Raw genomic sequence first — 20,501 nt, forward strand, 5'->3', positions numbered from 1 at the left:
CCATGTGGAAGAGAACAAATCGCCAAACGTGAACTATGTGTCATTGAAGAGTTTCATTCTGATCATTATCAGCAGTTTCCACTTCATCAAATGTCACTTTTTAAATGTAAATGCTGGATTTGTTCATGAAAATACAAAAATCACTATATGTATGCCTTTCACGTTTGAGGAGTTCCCTCGTTTCCTCGTGGGTCTCATCATCAGAATTCGAGCTTGACAAAAATATGTCTTAAAAACTTAAGTTGCTTAACAAACATAAAGAAGAGGACAAATCGCCGAACGTAAACTATGCGTCATTAAAGAGTTCCATTCTGATCATCATCAGCAGTTCCACTTCACTAAATGTCACTTTTTAAAATGGAAGTGCTGGATTTGTTTAAAAAAATAGAAATATCACTATATGTATGCCTTTCACATTTGAGGAGTTCCCTCGATTCCTCATGGATCCCATCATCAGAACTCGTGCTTGACAAAAATGTTTCTTGAAAACCTAAGTTGCTTAACAAACATAACGAAGAGGACAAATCGCCAAACGTGAACTATGCGTCATTGAAGAGTTCCGTTCTGATGTTGATGAAAATACTAAAATCACTATATGTATGCCTTTCACGTTTGAGGAGTTCCCTCGATCCCATCATCAGAACTGCTTTTTGTTAAAAACGCGACCAATCTGTATGTATATACTTACAATCAAAAAAAGAATTTTCAAAATCGGTCCAGAAATGACGGGAGTAACAAACATTAAAAAAAAAACAACCGAATTGAGAACCTCCTCCTTTGAAATCTTGAAGTCGGTTAAAAATAAATATTTTACTTCTATTGTAACAAATGGACATTAAATTTAAGTATCGTAAGGTAGGCTAGAGTCTGACTATTGAAAGATATAAAATAACGCAAAAACGCAGGCAACTCTTTGATTACAAGGATTGCATAATCTTGATACTTTTTATCAATATTATTTTCAGTACTTAATATTTTTTTAAGTAAGGACAAATTAGACGTCTCTCACCCCGAGGCTACCACGGATGTGTTCGTTTCGAACCCTATAAATTCTGAGGACGCCTGATATCCACCTCAGCATCACATGGATGGCTTGGACATGTCGCTGGGTCACTGGCTATATTATATTTCGCTGCCATAAGTGAAGACCGGCCTTATGATGGTCTTTTATTTGTTACTTGTTACCCACCATAAACCATACTAAATTTACGGTGCGGAATAAAAAAAAAGTGAGACTGTGTCAAACAATAATAGCGCTTTCTTTGCTACTCCTACTGAATGATTCATAAGACTATCCCGTTCTGTCAGTTCCCCCCCATCACTTATGCCCAATCCATACTAATACTAGATTCATCTAATACTAATACACTAAAGTAGTAGTATTTCATAAACTGGCAACATTTATTTAAGAGAAATAAAAAAAGATGCATTTTATGACAAAAAAATTAAAATTAATCTGGTTAGTTTTATGAATGTAATTTTATTTTAAAAATCAAGACATTTAAATATATTCTAATAAAAAAAATCTAACATATTTCTGAAATTCCGAACGAACACGGCAAATAACCGCGTTTTCAAAAATTCAAAAATATGTCAATATGTCAAATACAATTTTGACAGTTTCTAGATCCGAGAAGAGAAATATTTTTTATGTTATTTTAATTAATTTATTAGAAATGAAAGCTGCACAAGTATTAAATTAGTTAGTGAAAAATTAAGTAACCACTATGAATTTGGGAGACCCGGACTTGGAGTTGATAGACCCTACACCGAACGTACATGCATTGTTCATCCAGTTTGATAGGACATTCTTTTGGGCTAAACTTGCAAGCAGAGCCGTTGTCCGTTGGAGTAAGCGGATGTATTCCTGCGCTGGTATATGCTCGTGAGTATCTTCAGCCGTTTTAAGATCAGTCCGAACAAGTTTGAGCCTTGAACCTAAATAATATGTGGCGATCCATGGCTAAAGGGTCCTTATGCTCCATGTGCATAAGGAACCTTCGCTGATGGAAAGCCACATATGTATAAACTACCACTAAACTACAGTAGAAGTTTAAAGCTCGTACTATTTATACTATTATACCACTGACCACTGCACTATTGCAGTTTATTGCATGTAACTCTTGTAAAACAATATTTAGGTAAATCGTCAATAACTACCACTCTTTAATAACTGTTCACCTATAAACATAATTCATTTTTAGGGTTCCATACCCAATTAGGAATACCCAAAGGGTAAAAACGGGACCCTATTACTAAGACTCCGCTGTCCATCTGTCTCACCAGGCTGTATCTCATGAACAGTGATAGCTAGACAGTTGAAATTTTCACAGATAATGTATTTCTGTTGTCTGTATTGTTTAAAAAAAATGTAACTGGCTCTTTCAACACCTGGTTCCTTCATGCCACTTTCCCTCACTTAATTACTTGAAACTTTAGCATACCAATCATTAGATTGGTATGCTAAAGTTTTAAGTAATTAATCACTCATTAGACTAACTCTTTATTTTAAACCTTAGTCTGCCAGTTCAGCCCTCAAAAAGAGCTAAATTCCATACAATCTGTCTGTGAAAAGGAAGTACAGGCATCATTCTACTAAGACTACTGGTCAATAGGAGACTGACTTATGAGACAAAGATTTGTCAGATAAGACGGTCTTGGACTATTTAGTTGAGGCACATTGCATTCAGCCTGCAATGGTAGTAATACTCTGCTTATACATTTGTTGGTTAGCCATTTGAAGAAGAAGAAGAAGACATTTATTCCATAAAGCACACATACACAGGACAATACAATGAAAGAAAAAAGATGTTTAAAAAAGGGAATATAAAAATAATAGCAAAAACAAAAACAGAACAAAACAAAAAATTAAATTATTTACACATAAAAAACATAAAAAACATAAAAATTACACACGGGTCCAGCAATGTGTGCAGTAGGGAAGAGGCCCTGTCTCAGCATATTGTTGCAATTTGCAAGCGAGGCAAATTCCAACGCTGTTATTCTGCCAAGGCCTTAGGGAGTGACATATAAATATTAATAAGATGTATATAAATATATATAAAAAAACATAATAAATTTGCTAGAACTGAATTCACCAGCCATCCATAAATTTGTGTAACTGTAAATAAAATACCTGCACAAGTTTTTAAATGTTGGGTACATTTGACATATCGCTGGCAGTATGTATTTAGAATGAACTCAGAAAAAATGGATACCAACTTTGAAAACACAAAAAGCAACAAAAAAACTTCAAACTCGAAAAGAACTAGTCGAAGTAGCTACAGATTTCTATAGAAAGCTCATTAGCAACAATGACTATACCAACGAACAAAATGAAAATATAGACCAGGTCCGGCAGGAATGTACATTAAATATAGCCATTCCACCATTCGACGCCCAAGAAATACAAAAAAATATAAAGCGCCTAAAAAACGAGAAAAAGCCCTGGAGCAGATAATATACCCAATGAAGCTCTAAAAATTGGAACTTCCGTTCTGACTAGACCCCTTACTATACTATTTAATAAAATACTTGAATCGCAAATAGTACCCAAACATTGGGCAGAATCACGGATCATTCTACTGTATAAGAAAGGCGATCCAGCTGACATTAATAACTACAGGCCGATCAGCTTGCTGCCCACATTGTACAAGTTGTTTTCAATGTGCCTTGAAAAAAGAATAGAGCCGCATATAGAAAAGCAGCAACCAAGCAAACAGGCCAGATTCAGGCCGGGATACTCCACTACTGATCATATAGGTATATACTTTAGAACAAGTGATAGAAAAATACCAGGAATTTAACAACCCACTCTATCTTGCCTATATTGATTACGCCAAGGCATTTGACTCAATAACACACGAGAGCATTTGGCAAGCACTAAAACATCAAGGTGTGGCGGGTACGTACATAAATATAATCAGAGACATCTATAGAAAAAGTACGAGCCGTGTAAAATTGGATAGAATAGGGCCCATTATCAATATAAGAAGAGGGGTGAAGCAGGGGGACCCACTCTCCCCAAAGATTTTTATAGCAGTTTTACAACACATAATGAAGGACCTAAACTGGAAAGAAAAAGGACTATACATTAATGGACAGTACCTATCAAACCTTAGATTTGCAGATGATATAATATTTTTTTCAAAAACACCGTCCCAATTGGAGAAAATGGTAAACGACCTTTGTAGAGCAAGTGAAAACATTGGGCTTCAACTAAACACCTCAAAGACGAAAGTCGCTACAAATAGATCTAAGGTACCTATATTAGTCAAAGAAACACCACTTGAATACATAGACAGTTATATATACCTGGGCAAACAAATATCATTTAAGCCCTCTAGACATTTGGATGAAGTAGAAAGAAGAATAAATGTAACTTGGAAAATATTCTGGGGATATAAAGAGATACTAAAATCAAAACTGCCACTTAAACTAAAGAAAAAAAGTTATAGACTCCTGTATATTGCCCAGCTTAACTTACGCCTCACAAACTTGGACGTTTGACAACAAAATCAAAAGAAAAATACAAACATGCCAACGATCAATTGAAAGGAGCATACTTAACATCAAACTCAGCGATAGACAAAAATGTGTAGACATCCGAAAACGAACAAACGTCATAGATGCTCTACAGCATTCCCTGCATCTGAAATGGATGTGGGCCGGACATGTGGCACGAGCACCAAACGATAGATGGACGAAAAAGGTTACTACATGATCTGGCCCAGTCAACTATAGAGGTAAAGGGCGCCCCCGAGAACGGTGGGCTGATGACATAGAAAATACGGCAGGAAAGAACTGGAAAAGCAAAGCAGGAGAGAGAGAGTATTGGAGGAGGCCTATACCCAGAAAGGGGCCTTAGCTTATTAAGTTAGATATATATACTCTTTAAAACTAAACACAACTGTAAATAATTTTTTTTTGTAAGTTAAGGAAATAAAGGCTTTATTATTATTTAAATAAAATAGCTGCACAAGTTTTTAAATGTTGGGTACATTAGACATATCGCTGGCAGTATATATTTAGAATAGAATAGAAGAAATTTATTCAAAAACGCTTAAATTTAACTTAAATATTACTTGAGACATACAGAACCAACTTATTATTAAGCGTCACTGAAAAGGTCTGTACTCAGCTTAATGTCAAGAATCCACCTAAGGATCTCGACGCTGGTCTTCCGTGGAGACCCCTCCGAGAGAGCGCAACTACACCCTAAAGTACAAAATTTAACTATATAAAAAGTAAATTTAATAAGCCTATATTATCCTATTTATTCAAAACTAAAATAACAATACAATAATTTAAATTAGGGTAAAGAAACAGTCCTTAATGTATAACACTAGGAAAAATAAATTATATGGGAATAAATCATTCAAGTAGAAATGGCACAAGAGTATAATTTTTGTAAATTTAAAATATGTTTTTTAAAATTAACTTTAAATGAACTAATTGATTTTGAGTTTCTTATAGGAGGAGGTATATTGTTTCAGCACATCGTGGCAGAGTATTTAAAACTGCCACGAAATGCAGCGGTGCTGTGCCTAGGGCAAAGTAGACGAATAGCTCCCCTGATATGGCGTTGTGAAAAAGTTAACTTCTCATAAAGGTAAAGGGGCGTCATAGTTTTTACAATGCCAAAAAGCATGCAAGCAAAATGCAGTGAACGTCGCGATTCCATATTCATTAACTCGCTATTATTTAAATAAGTAGTTACATGCGTTCGAGGTGGGATATTAAAACAAAAACGTGCACATGCGTTCTGCACCCGCTGCATTATAGTACTATGCCTTATGGGAAACGGTCGAAGAGATAGTTCAGATCCGGAAACCGCTACCAAGTTTTAGTATGTTATTGGGCATGGTACTGGGTCTCCAAAACTGCCGGGAGACAGCGGCGCCGGCCATCTACTTCAGCGGAATGACGTCATCAAAATGACTCCCGCCTCGTTGCGAATATTGCATTTTGCACCCAAACTATGCATTGCACATACACGTGTGGGGTATTAAACGAAAGCTAATAAAATATTATTTATTTCACTAAAACACTATGTACCAAAATATACAATAGTTTAAGAGAAATTTAAAAATAAATCAAAATGAAAAAATAATTCGATTATTTGGGTTTTTCAACCAAACCAAAAGTCGGACGTTAAAGCAATGTACTACAAAATTAAAGCTGATGTCTCAAGCCATACACCGATATCAAAATAATCAAAATCAGACCAAAAATGTGAAAAAACTTTGCTAGAACAAATGCAATCAAATGGTTGTGGAATCTAAGCTTGCCATCCATGAGCACACCCAAGTTCCTTACTTCCGTAACATGCTCAATACAGTCATCTCCAACTTTAATCGAGAGGTTGTGGTTGCACATTGTTCGCCTTTGCTTCTCAGTACCAAGCACAAGGAATTTTGACTGCTGGGTTTAAAACTAGACTGTTTTTGTTGGACCACTGAACTATTCGTCTTAAATCGTCATTTATGTTTTCTACTGCACTTGAGGTATCATTTGGCTTACAAGATAAGTATAACTGAATATCGTCTGCATAAATGTGATAAGCACAGTTTTCAATAGTCTTCACTATATCTGCGCTATATAGTATAAACAGAATAGGACCCAATATTGAACCTTGCGGCACGCCACGGGAGACTAAAGAAGCATCAGAGACCAGGAAGTCACCAGTCTCACTAATTAATTGTACTCTCTGCCGGCGACCGCTTAAATAACTAGAGAACCATTTTAATGCCTTTATGTCAAACCCATAATATGCTAGCTTGGAAATAAGCAAATTGTGATCAATGGTGTCGAACGCACGTGAAAAATCAAGCAAAACCAAGAATGATCCATTTCCAGCATCGGCCTCAGTCAAAATGTCATCAACAACGTCAAGCAAGGCAGTTGATGTACTACGCCCTACTCTAAAGCCGGATTGTTTTGACGGCAATATAGAATTGGCTTCAAGAAACTCAGTCACTTGTTGGCTTACCACTTTTTCTATAACTTTAGACAAAAACGGAAGAATACTGATAGGTCGGAGATATTTGTAATCGGTTAGATTGCTGATTTTAGGTATAGGTTTTATAAGAGCTTCCTTCCAGGCTTCAGGAAATATTCCCGATTTAATCGATGTATTTATGTATACAACATTCCCATTTGTTAATATACACCTGCTATCTTGATATTCACCTAACTGAGCACATACTTGACTAATTTCAGCTATGAAGGTAGGGGAGGCCTCTGTGATATAGCTCTCAGCGAGCCTCTATTGAAGCTACGCCCTCGCAAAGACCTAGTGGAGACATTACTGCATGAAATGATCCATGCATTCCTGTTCATTACACAGCGGGACCAAGACCGGGACGGCCATGGCCCAAACTTTAAAGAGCATATGTACAGGATCAACAAGGCGGCTGGGATCAATATCAGCATTTATCACGACTTTCACGATGAGGTAAAAAATATATCTTTATATATACTTTTTTTGTTTATTACAAAAATGAATGCAAAAGCATATTACATATGTATTCATCTGTCTGGAACTGTACATTGGACTAGGCAGCTTATCTTGCAGTATAAAAGCTTCGCCACACTGCAGTGTGGCGGTAGCGTGGCGTGAGCTTGGCGTGATGAAAGCGGCACGCTAAGGCATGCACAGTTCGCTTTAATTAGTTATTTTTTTCATCAACATTATTTTAGAACAAAAAAATTAAATGAAAAGTAATAAAAGTGCACAAATAAAGGCTCTTTAATTCATCATCATCATCATTGGCCACAGCATCTTTGCAGATGATAGAATAGAATAGTAATAATTTTTTACAATGCATGTGCTCGAAAAGTGCGTTTTCTACGGAGCCATATCATGCGGAAAGTACTAATTTTCCGCACTAGTGCTTTTTGTTTTCAATTTTTTTTTACAGTACATTATGGTGCTACTTTCTCGCACTAGTGCGGAAAAGAGCACTTTTCCGCACTAGTGCTTTTTGTTTTCAATTTTTTAATAATTAAACTTATTTGCCATGATATGTTTTTTTATTTACTCGCACAATGCATAGTAAAACATTGTATGATACACGTGCGTAAAGATGATTTCCGATTCGTATTCCTTTACACACTCGCTCGCTTTGCTCGCTCGTGAATAAAATTCCACTCGTCGGAAATCATACACTTTCCGCACTTGTTGCATAATAGTACATTTCGATGCTAGTGCGGAAGAATGACATATCCGCACGTGTATCGAACGACGTTTTTTAATACAGTTGCGAAAAAATAAGAAAAGCAACAAGTATTAAGGAACGGAATTCGAAACTTTTTATATTATTAATTCTGTGACATAATTGACATTAACATTATGAAGAGGTGTTTTTCTAGCTTTTATTCGACTAGAATAGATTTTGTTATTATTATTGAACCCACTTCAATGAAAGTTTTTTTTTAAATGCATGTTCTATAAGACAGAAACAATTGTAAATATTAAAACTAAAATAAATAAATATTAAAATTAAATATCGTTATTTACGATTATTTGTGTATCGTATATTTATAAAAACAATATCGAATGTTGCCTTTGGAAACTTAAAACATTCTTGCAGTAAGAAAATACGCCTCTTCTTATACAGGCGTTCCGTTCCATTCAGACAACTTATTAAGAACGGTTTTTCAACATTAAAAAATAAACGTGTTATAATACTTATAATGATGAAGAGGTAAGTAATAAAATATGAAATATGCATATTTTTCGTATTCTTACATTAACAGTAGGTTTTTATGTTGATTACGACGTTTAAAGGAAACTAATATAGACACTCATCAATAAGTAGTCATGAATTGGAACAAGTATAAATTAAAAAAAATTGGAAAAGTAAAAAGCACTAGTTCGCGAAAACCAACTTTCCGCACGCTAAACAGTCACGAAAAGTAGCACTCTTTGAGCAACTGTATTAAAAATAGCTATTATTGTATAACTGTGTACATACAAAGATGTTAATTAAAAATAATAAGTATCAACAGTTGCCTGCTAGGGCGTACAATTATGGTAGACAATCTACCTATCTTAAAAATAAACTTATACTTAAGTACTTACATCGTTATATATTACATTATACATTAATTGACAACATAAAATACTTTATCTATCAGCCAGTTCTTGAGCTTTCGTTTGAACATAAATCCGTCTAGCGCTTTCATGTCTAGAGGGAGATGGTTGAAAATACGGATAGCCATAACAAAAGTGCTCTTTTTGTACATAGAGTTGTTAACCCTTGGAAGGTAAATATCGTATTTGTACTGGTCTCGTATATTGCTTTTTAATGATGACTTATTTATAAAATATGCAGCTTGACTTTTTATGAATAAACATAGCTCTAGGATGTAAATACATGTCAAAGTTAAAAGACGTTTTTCTCTTAATACAGCACGAAGCGAATTCCTCAGTGCGCATACGGTATACCGTTTTTAAGCATTCTTTTTGTAGTTTAAATGTTTTTTGAACATCGACAGAATTGCCCCAATAGATAACTCCATATGAAAGTAGTGGATACACACTTCCATAATAAGCATTTATTACTACAGTTTCGGAACATGTTTGTGAAAGTATTGATAAGGCATAACAACTACTTGAAATCTTGCTATTTATGTACTCAATATGAGTCTTCCAATTTAAATGAGAGTCTATTTTAACACCAAGAAAGCTAGCACTTGCAATTTCCTCAATAGGAGTTCCTGCGTCTGATATATCTAAAGGAGTTGGTGGAGTTTTATAATGCCTAAATTGAATCAGCTTCGTTTTACTTAGATTCACTTTAAGATTTAGAGTCTCAAGCCAATCTAGAATTGTTCTAAGGCTGCGCTTAATATTATCGTTCATATCAGTATTTTGACATGAAAATAATATAGTCGCATCATCTGCAAACATCACACATGGTTCCTCAATTTGATTTGGAAGTTCGTGTAAGTGTGATAGTTGGGGTAAGGAGGTATTTCGAGGAGGTAGTCTACAGCCTACATCGACTGCGATGGCTGTATAAACCAATGGATGATCGGCATTTCTTGCCGCATCGATCACATATATGTCTTAACTTCTGGGGTGGTCCAGCAGCTCTGAGAAGTCGTTTCTGCTTTAGTTGGTCCAACCAGAGCTCGTCGTGCTTTGCCATGCCTTCTCGCAGCTTACGACGCCCCTTTGGTCTCATCTCCGCGCGTTCTTCCCAACAGGCTCCTGACTTACGAGTCCCCAGCAAGCTCGGCAGAATTTCACCTTCCCATACAAACGGAGTTTCATTCTCATTTTAAAACCAAGTGTTGGATTATAATGAAACTTTGCACATACAATGACATGAGGTAATTAGTTTATATAGCTCGTTTATAAAACAACCGAAATAGAGCAAAAACAAGTTTTGTATGAAAAACAAATTCGCTTTATTCACTATGAATATATTATATTATATTGTTTAATATACTAGCAGCTGAAAGCTGATGCGTGTATATCACTGCACTTGTTTTTTTTTACTATTAGGTCTATTAGTGTTCATTTTGTTAGTTGTTTTAATTGTTTGTCAAGTCTGTTTTTAAAGGTGTTCACTGAAGGAGCACATATTACTGCTTCTGGTAATTTATTCCACTCGCGTACGACGCAGTTTGATAGAAAGTGCTTCGTAGGATTGCTTGTGCTGGGAACTCGAATAATCTTTAAGCTGTGGCCTCTTAGACGATTATTCTCGCTCATAACAAACAGGTCCTTTAATTCAGGTAAGTCATATATAATGATCGTGTATGATCTTGAATGTTTCAATGAGGTCACCACGCTGTCTTCTTCGCTCCAGGGTTGTCAAACCAAGATTGGCAAGCCTTTGGTCATATGGCTTATTACGTAATCCATATACCATCTTAGTTGACCTGCGTTGCACCTTTTCAAGTAAAGTTATATCCTTCTGAGAGTATGGACTCCAAATTTGGTAAGCATATTCCAGAAGAGGCCTTATGTACGTCTTATATAGTTTTAGAAACAGTGCTTTATCAATTGTCTTGAAGGTCTTCCGTATAAGGTATACTAGTGAGTTGGCTCTTTTTGTTATTTCCAGAATGTGCTTATCCCACTTCAGGTTGCTTGTTATAGTGACTCCAAGGTCTCTTTGTGAGTTCACTTCTTCTAGGACCTGCGTACCCATGGTATATGCAAGCTGAGGATTTGTGGGCTCAATATGAAGAATGGTACATTTATTCGAATTAAGTGACATGAGCCAGTCCTGTGTCCACCCGCTAATTCGTGAGTATCAGGATGGCGGGTGTACATCAACAATTGGAGCTGCGGTATACGTCAGGAGTTAGTGCTAGCAATGTGCCAAATGTGCGCCAAAATTGGAGCAATGTGCTCTTTAAACTCCAGAGATATTTAAGATATAAATGACGTCCGCCAACCTGACGTCAGGTTGGCGGGCTCATTTCCAGTTCTAGCTAATGGCTGCCTACTCAAGGGTGAAAGTACTGCCTACGGTTAGTGCTCGCAATGTGCTTCCACATGTATGAAGCACAATCAAATTCAGAGAGCGGTTAAAGAGTAATATGCAATTGAATAAATATATATATAGACGCCTGCTTATTAGAAATAGCAATATCACATCTTCATTGCGGTAGACAAAAAACATGCAGGCGCTTTACACAAAAAAGTGATCAAGGGCCAAAGGGCCTACTGAAGCCGCGAATGCCGGTTCGTAAGCCACGCCCGCTAGCTCTTCCCTCCCCGCTAGCACGCACACATGGAAGCACTTCGCGGCGCACGTGTAAGTAAAGCTCCATTTACAAAAGTTAACTATCATTATACGTGCGTGTAGGTAAATTTAGCACAATCGGAATAGGATAAACCTCGAAATCTCTGCAACAGTCCTTACATTTGGTATGTATTTTTTCATGTCCACACCATTTGACATTTGGGGACCTAGAGGAATCGCAGCCATATTGGAAAATGGAGCTGCGGTATACGTTATCAGTTAGTGCTAGCAATGTGCCAAATGTGCGCAAAATTGGGGCAATGTGCTCTTTAAACTCCAGAGATACGACGAGAGAGAGAGAGAGAGAGAGAGAGAGATGACGGGGTAGGATTGAGAACTGGACTGAGTGGGCGTTCATTTTCTTCAGGATCCTGCATTATGGGTAGCCTCAAGCAATAATGAAAACACCACAAATAACTTGATTACTTTTACTGAATGGTTGTTTGGTTTACAATAATCGACAAAGGAATAGTACACAGAGGTAAACCGAACAGACACGTCCGCTCGCTACGAGCTCTCACAATCGAATGCCCGAAGCGCCCCAACGGCCATGTCCAAGTTGACAAACCGGTCATGTCATACTTGCGTTCGGCGGCCGGAAACCGGATGCGATACTCCGGCATATAAGAAATGAATGACGCCCGCCATCCTGACGTCAGGTTGGCGAGTGCATTTCCAGTTCTAGCTAATGGCTGCCTACTCAAGGGTGAAAGTACTGCCTAAGGTTAGTGTTGGGGGGTAGCTGACTTTTAGTAGCTTCAACTGATCTTGGTCGGTCGCGGCTTATCCTGGCAACTTCTGAGCAAATGGCAAAAAAGTGGTACCAAAATTCATCAAAAAAAACTTCACCGAAAAATAGAATGAAACTTGTATGGCAGGATAGCTGCCTTTGAGGACAGGAAAAAAAAAGTAGTCTGCCTAATCCTGTCTTGGCAGATTCCTATGTCCGACCGAATTTATGGTACCACCTGTTCCGGAAGGTTTCCGCGTCACCACGCTCTCAATGACATCGTAAGGAGGGTATCCGCCAACGTCCCTGTGTCTTGGAGCCTCCGGGTCTCTGCCGCGCTGAGGGCAAAAGGCCGGTCGGACGGCTTGATTTTGGTACCGTGGCAGAGGGGAAAGTGCCTCCTATGGGACGCCACGTGCATTAGTACTTTCGCAGCCTCACACCTCGGCCGAACTGTTCGGACGGCTGGTGCCGCTGCAGATTTTGCCGCGGTCAAAAAACGGGATAAATATGCGGCCCTCGGCGGTAATTATTATTTCGTACCCCTTGCGTTTGAAGCTGGGTGCTGGGGGTAGAAGGCTATTTGCTTTTATTAGGGAAGTGGGACGTCTGACGGGTACCTGGTGTAAAGGTTGTCCATCGCCATTCAACGTGGTAACGCGACTAAGAGAGTGACCTTTGAGCCGCGCCGGGTCAACTCCGGGGCGACTTTTTAACTAGTCTTAAGTTGCAATTGTATTGTTGTTTTTTTTTTGTACTGACATGCTTAAAAAAATAGTTTAAGCAATAAAGAAACCATATTTTTAATACAAAAATATATTTTTTTATAAATGTGGTCGGACTGCAAAAACTGCCAGGCTGTGAGGCCGGCCAAGACATACGTCAACAGGTTTAATTTAGCTATTATAATCCGTTTATTTCATTCTATTTTGCAGCTGTCATTTATTTAAAAAATATATATGGCAATGTTTTTAGCCGTCACGAAATGTCTTTCACTTGGCACCTATTGTCAGAATTGTATAAATAGATATGAAATAGATATTTGTGTTACGTGTGTTTTGGAGCTACTTTTCCGCATCATAAATAATTTTACAATAGTAAAAAATCATCACGAGGCTTTTCAAGCTGAAAAAAGGCAATGTTTACAATATTTGGAGTTGATGACGGGTAAGTGGAATGAAACATTTTAATACTTGCACCATATAAAGATAATCCAGTTCGGTGCACGCACTCGCTGCGAACGCACATGCGCACGATATTACTTCACTTTATTTGAATTCTTGCCAGTGGTTCTCAAACTTTTATAATTTTTATCATTAAATATGCAGTGTGCCCTTTGTAAGGAAGTCACTAGTGACGGCGCTTAGTGTGTGAGCTGTCGTAAAGAAATAGGTTTTTGCTGTGCTGAAATTACGGAGGCGGGATATAGAAAGCTTGGAGTTGACCGCAGAGCGGCATGGAAATGTCATAAATGCCGAATGGATGTATCCCCGGCTCAGGGTAAACCAGCTGACAAAGTTGAGGCATCACCGGGCCATGGCTTACCATCAGAAAAGAAGGAGAACGTGCTGGCACGGGCTAAACCCGCTGACAGGGAGGAGGCGTTATCTGTTCCAGCCAAAGCAACTGGATATCGGATGTCGGAAAGCGCCTATGACAAAGACAGCTGCAGACGAGTGCCATTGGCATGAAGTCCGCCTTTTTGCGTTATTGATCGTTTTTTAGTAATAATGATTTATTAAATGCATAAATAAAAACAGAGAAACACATATATCTTACATTTTACTTCCTTCCGACATCCGATATCGGAACGGACAATGTGAAAACGCTCTAATAGGTACAGGCATACTTACCTGATGAACTTCATCTTTAAGTTCCACATTGTGTTACGTTTTTAAATGTAGATACCTGTTAAATTAAATACATACATCTTTTCATTTGTGGGCGAGACACAAATCGGGCATCAGTTTTTGCGCAATTTTAAAATTTTTTTTTTAACTTCATGGTCACTATTTAAATAAAAATTTTTTGACAAGCCACAGATGAAAAGATATATATAAGTAGGTAGGCTTAAGGGTACCATTTCTATTCAAACTGTACTAGCATTCCTGATGCAGTATTGTGGCGCGACATGGCTGCTTCACTGCCAGTCAAAATCAATGTTGACGGACAAATCGTTGACATTTTCGGAAGCAATTGTTAGATCTGGGCGTAAAGGGAAACTATAAGAAGATCATACGAAGATGACATTTTCTAGAGAATAAGCACGAATAACAAATTTAGATTATTCAGCAGCAAGGTCGAAATGGTCGAAACATAATGTGGGCATCACGCACGCGAACAAAAGCGCTGTATACCTATTATTAAACATTTAAACTTGTTCCACGTGCGTTTATGCAGTTACCTATAAAACAAGATTCTTTCAGTTTACGAAGACACATTCTAACAGCAATAGTCTGAATCCGAAAGGTAACTTTGACAATTTACAAGTGACAATTCATTGTCTTTTTCGTGCTTTGTGTCTGCTTAATGTAAGCTGCTGGAGTCCACTCCTAAACCGAATTCAAAAACCTGGTAATTAGTTCGTCCTTTAATCTGACCTCTAATAAACCCTGTTCTGTTCCCTCCTTCACTTGCAAAACAGACTCTGGCACACCAACTGTCAGTAAAAAAATCTAATTAAAAAATGTAGGCGAGAAGGTTGACCTAATCTTCTCACCTTAGAAAATATGAAAATCGCCAAAATATGGATGACGCCAAATGTCACATTCTCCTAATATTATTTATCAAAAATAAAAATAACAGTGACATCTATTCTTGGAATTAAATTTATTTAATCATAATCCGCAGCTTACATTTTTCATAGACCGTAAATATATATGGTAGAAAATTTCAAAAGTATCAAGTCTATTGAATCCATTTTCTGTGGTGTTGTCACATACTGAATTTTTAAAACTACTTCTTATCGAGCGCTGTAAATATGCCGTGGTCTAACTCTAGCTGCCAGGTGGTACCATAAATTCGGTCGGACACAGGAATCTGCCAAGACAGGATTAGGCCGACAGCTATCCTACCATACAAGTTTCATTCTATTTTTCGATGAGGTTTTTTTTGATGAATTTTGGTACCACTTTTTTGCCATTTGCTCAGAAGTTGCCAGGATAAGCCGCGGCCGACCAAGAGCAGTTGAAGCTACTAAAAGTCAGCTACCCCCCAACACTAACCTTAGGCAGTACTTTCACCCTTGAGTAGACAGCCATTAGCTAGAACTGGAAATGCACTCGCCAACCTGACGTCAGGATGGCGGGCGTCATTCATTTCTTATATATCTCTGGAGTTTAAAGAGCACTTTGCCCCAATTTTGCGCACATTTGGCACATTGTTAGCACTAACTGCTGACTTATACCGCAGCTCCATTTTCCAAGATGGCTGCGATTCCTCTAGGTCTCCAAATGTCAAATGGTGTGGACATGAAAAAATACATACCAAATGTAAGGACTGTTGCAGAGATTTCGAGGTTTATCCTATTCCGATTGTGCTAAACTTACCTACACGCACGTATAATGGTAGTTAACTTTTGTAACGTTAGATGGAGCTTTACTTTCACGTGCGCCGCGAAGTGCTTCCATGTGTGCGTGCTAGCGGGGAGGAAAGAGTTAGCGCGCGTGGCTTACGAACCGGCATTCGCGGCTTCAGTAGGCCCTTTGGCCCTTGATCACTTTTTTGTGTAAAGCGCCTGCATGTTTTTTGTCTACCGCAATGAAGATGTGATATTGCTATTTCTAATAAGCAGGCGTCTATATATATATGTTTATTCAATTGCATATTACTCTTTAACCGCTCTCTGAATTTGATTGTGCTTCATACATGTGGAAGCACATTGCGAGCACTAACCGTAGGCAGTACTTTCACCCTTGAGTAGGCAGCCATTAGCTAGAACTGGAAATGAGCCCGCCAACCTGACGTCAGGTTGGCGGACGTCATTTATATCTTAAATGTCTCTGGAGTTTAAAGAGCACATTGCTCCAATTTTGGCGCACATTTGGCACATTGCTAGCACTAACTCCTGACGTATACCGCAGCTCCATTTGTTGATGTACACCCGCCATCCTGATACTCACGCTAATTCGATCTAAGTCCAGGGACCGGACAACCCTTTCCGCGATAAAACCCTTTCAATGGGCGACACTTAAACACGGCTAACACATTGAAAGACTTTCCCTTTTGAACTGCAAGCCCATTCATACCCTTACCTTTGACTAACCCTTACCGAAAAGCTAACCAAAAATAAGGCTAGCTCTTAATAAGGGTTACCCTTATCTTTAAGCGCTTTTTATAAAGGTTTCCCTTTGCGTGAAAGAGACAGGATTAGTATATATCTACGGTAGTGTATGAAAAGGAAAGAAAATACGTGCCTAGTCAAAGAACGCCGCCGTCGCCGCCGACGATCGCTCGGATTCGAAGTAATGTGTGCTTTATGAACAAGGTAGACGACTTAAATTAGCACGCTTATATGCTAAAAGGGAAGCCATTTATAAGGCTAACCCTTATAAGCAATATGCAAGGTGTTGGTGAGCGGATGATAAGGGTTTTGTAAGGGTATTTGGGCTACCGATTACTCAAATGTGGTAGCTTTATATAAGGGTTTTTAAAACCAAAACAAAGGGTTTCGTCTGGCAAAGGGTATGGTGAGTTAAGCCTTATGCAATACCCTTATAAAACCCCGATAAGGGATAGCGGGCCGGTCCCTGTCTAAGTCTTCCTGAATAGTATCTGAAACTACATAAACTAATTACAGGACTAGATATACCTCATCCTATTGTAAGTACAAAGTTTAGAGCAATATAGCTAGTGGTTTTAAAATGAGAGCGTAACTACGTTTGTATAGAGAACCGAGCTTGCTGGGGACTCTTAAGAACAGCATTATTTGTGTTTTACAGGTTAAAATGTACCAGACTCATTGGTGGCGTTGCAATGGGCCCTGCCAGTTAAGAAGACCTTACTTCGGAATTGTGCGGCGAACTACGAATACCGCTCCCGGGCCCAGGGAACGGTGGTGGGAGCAGCATCAGAGGACTTGTGGAGGTACATTCATTAAAATCAAAGAGCCAGAAAAAAAGAACAAGAAAACGCCAAAAGCCCAACCTAAAGGTGATATTACTAAGTATATAACTAGTAATAAAAAAACTACAACTGGGGAGTCAAAAATTGTTCAAATAACTGATATTAAGTCCAGCACACCTCAAGTGCCAACAAAATCAAACAATTCAAGCACAATTGTGGTGACTCAGAAAGGTGTTAGGAATCCTATAAATAAACCAGCAGTGAAGCCACCTTCCTTTGTTATTGGAAAGTATTATACTATTGGAGGCACTAGCACTAGAGTCCGATCTAATTCCGTTGATGCTGCTGAAGCAGTCAGAAATGTTTGGGCTAAAAAACAATTGACGCCTAGTACTGGGTCAGCCAATGCTGCTGAAACGGTCAGAAATACTTGGGCTAAAAAACAATTGACACCTGTTGCAGTTTCGCCCATTGCTGCTGTTAAAGAAAAAAATTACGATCATGTCCAAAACTCAACTACTCTAAATGTTTTTCCTAAGACAACATCAACTAATATGAACAATAATGATTTCAATAAAAAAGTAGCCAAACATAAGACTCAATGTGAACATGTTGATTCTCCGCCTGTAAAAGTAAAAAAGATTGATGATTACTTCAAGAAGAATGTGACGTCCTTGCTTAAAGATATTTATGGTACCAATATTGAAGTTGTAGAATCCAATAATAATAACAAATTGGTTGCTGTTAATAGCACTAGTACCAGCAGCTCACACACTTTTCGAGTCGATTGTCCTATATGCGGATTAAAAATAGAGGAACAAAATATAAACAGCCACTTAGATGAATGTTTAAATAAAGATTTAATATCAAAAATCTGCAGTGGGAATGAAACGGCAGCAACATCTCTAGTTAAAACAGAGCCAGTTCCGTTAGATAATAATAAGGACCTACTAAATCCTACAGTGGGGTATAAAGCTTCAAAACAAGTTTCAAAAGAAATATTAGCTACTTTACAAACGATTCCACATTACAAACCAAAACTATTGCCTAAGCAAGAATCTGAAATTAAAAAGGAGATGAATAAATTTGTTACCACATTTAGGGGAACATTCTGTAATGAGACTGAAGTAATTAATGAACCAAATAATTTAGACGATAATATAGACTGGAACGATCATTTGAAATCGCAAATACCAAAAATAAAGCTAGAACCTATAGATCTGTATAAAGCCGAGTCAGTTGTAAAGAAAGTTCAATTTGATAAACCTCTAAGGAAATCTGATAACGTTATTGTACCAAAAGAGGAGAAAGGAGGAAGCGGTCATCCCTTAATAGTAGAAGATGCCAAAGTCAAATCACCTGTAGTAAAAAAAGAACCTGGAACTGGTACAGTATCTGTTCTGACTGAGCAGAATTGTCCATGCTGTGGTAGTAAAGTCACTAAACCTATGGATGAACACTTGGACGAGTGTTTGGCATTCTTCGCAACTGACACGGCACCTGAAAACAACGAAGCGTCTACGAGTTTCGCCAACCAGACTATAGTGATAGATGACGACGATGACGACTTGTTCGACGAGTCGCAGGTGTTCAACGCCACTGGAACCAAGTGGCCGTGCCCGTGTTGTATGCAGATGGTTGAAAATGATGATATGAATGCGCATTTAGATAGCTGTTTGACTTAAAATACTAATTATTATTCATTTATCCATACTGATATTATATATGCGAAAGTCTGTCTGTCTGTCTGTCTGTGTGTTCCCTCTTCACGCTTAAACCGCTGAATCGATTTAGATGAAATTTGGCATAGAGATAGGTTGAGTCCCTGAGAAGGACATAGGATAGTTTTTATCCCGAAAATCATCCCTTAAGAAAGTAAAAAGCGGGGTGGAATTGAGATAATTAACGAAGTGCCTGCTAATTTGTGTGCATAATATGCTCAAATTTAGATTGCTATGAGATATTTTCCAGGCGCTATTCTTACTCTAGCTGCGGTTACTAAGTCCACGCAGACGAAGTAGCGGGCAAAAGCTAGTTACTAATAATTGTAACTTATTAAGAGTCCCCGGCAAGCTCGGTTCTCCATACAAACTGAAACTTTGTACTTACAATAGGATAAGGTATGTCTATGTCTGTCATTAGTTTATGTAGCTTCAGGTACCATAGTTAAAAAAATACAGCGAATTTAAGTTTTTCGTACAAAACTTGTTTTTGCTCTATTTCGTTTGTTTTATAAACTGAAGCTATATAAACTAATTACAGACCTACATATACGTCATGTCATTGTATGTGCAAAGTTTCATTTCAATCCAACACGTACTTAGTTTTAATATGAGAACGAAACTCCGTTTGTATGAGAAGGTGAAATTCGGCCGAGCTTGCCGGGGAGTCTTAATCGTAGTGATAATACTACACCTTATAAAGAAAGTCACCCGACGCTACTATCTGTTTGTATGTATGTATGTTCGCAATAAACTCAAAAACTACTGAACGGACTTTCATGCGGGTTTCACCTGTCAATAGAGTGATTCCTGAGGGAGGGTATAGTCGTATAATTTGTTAACGTTTTGTGTAACCCGTGCGAAACGGGGCGGGTCGCTAGTGTTTAATATTAATTGTTAAATTTGTGTGATATGAAGACTGTCAAGTTGTGATATTAGATTAAATAAAAAAATATGTTTATTTTTAAATGTTCTTGTCCTTTCGTTGGGCCTATATTGCTAAAGCGTTTGTCAATTTTTTTTAAAGTGTATAGTAATTAAACATCAACTAAGAATAATTAGTAATACAAAAACAAAAACAATCATAATATGGTGCCAAAAAATCTTCTGTTACTCGATTTGAAATCTGATTACTTAGTTGATTAAACAATTTATGCTCGATAGAAAAAAAAAACACGAACATAGTCCTAAAATTACTTTTGATCGAACTTCAATTAC

At 37.8% G+C, this 20,501-nt stretch overlaps 2 protein-coding genes across 5 annotated transcripts in view; one reads left to right on the forward strand and one right to left on the reverse strand.

Annotated features, from left to right (window-relative positions):
- LOC134745556 (dynein axonemal heavy chain 2) overlaps nt 1-20,501 on the reverse strand; it is a 172,141-nt gene that overhangs the window by 134,481 nt on the left and 17,159 nt on the right. The window lies entirely within an intron of this gene.
- LOC134745770 (DNA-dependent metalloprotease SPRTN) lies at nt 1,626-20,202 on the forward strand. Of its 2 annotated transcripts, XM_063679853.1 has the most exons (3): nt 1,626-1,885; nt 7,222-7,456; nt 17,439-20,202. In XM_063679853.1, the coding sequence occupies exons 1-3, from the start codon at nt 1,728-1,730 to the stop codon at nt 19,245-19,247; spliced, it is 2,202 nt and encodes a 733-aa protein (XP_063535923.1). In that variant the 5' UTR covers nt 1,626-1,727; the 3' UTR covers nt 19,248-20,202. The 2 variants fall into 2 exon arrangements, with proteins under 2 accessions (XP_063535923.1, XP_063535930.1); XM_063679860.1 differs by lacking the exon at nt 7,222-7,456 and having other exon boundaries at nt 1,758-1,885.

The sequence above is a fragment of the Cydia strobilella genome, chromosome 1, assembly GCF_947568885.1.
Source record: "Cydia strobilella chromosome 1, ilCydStro3.1, whole genome shotgun sequence".
NCBI lineage: Eukaryota > Metazoa > Arthropoda > Insecta > Lepidoptera > Tortricidae > Cydia > Cydia strobilella.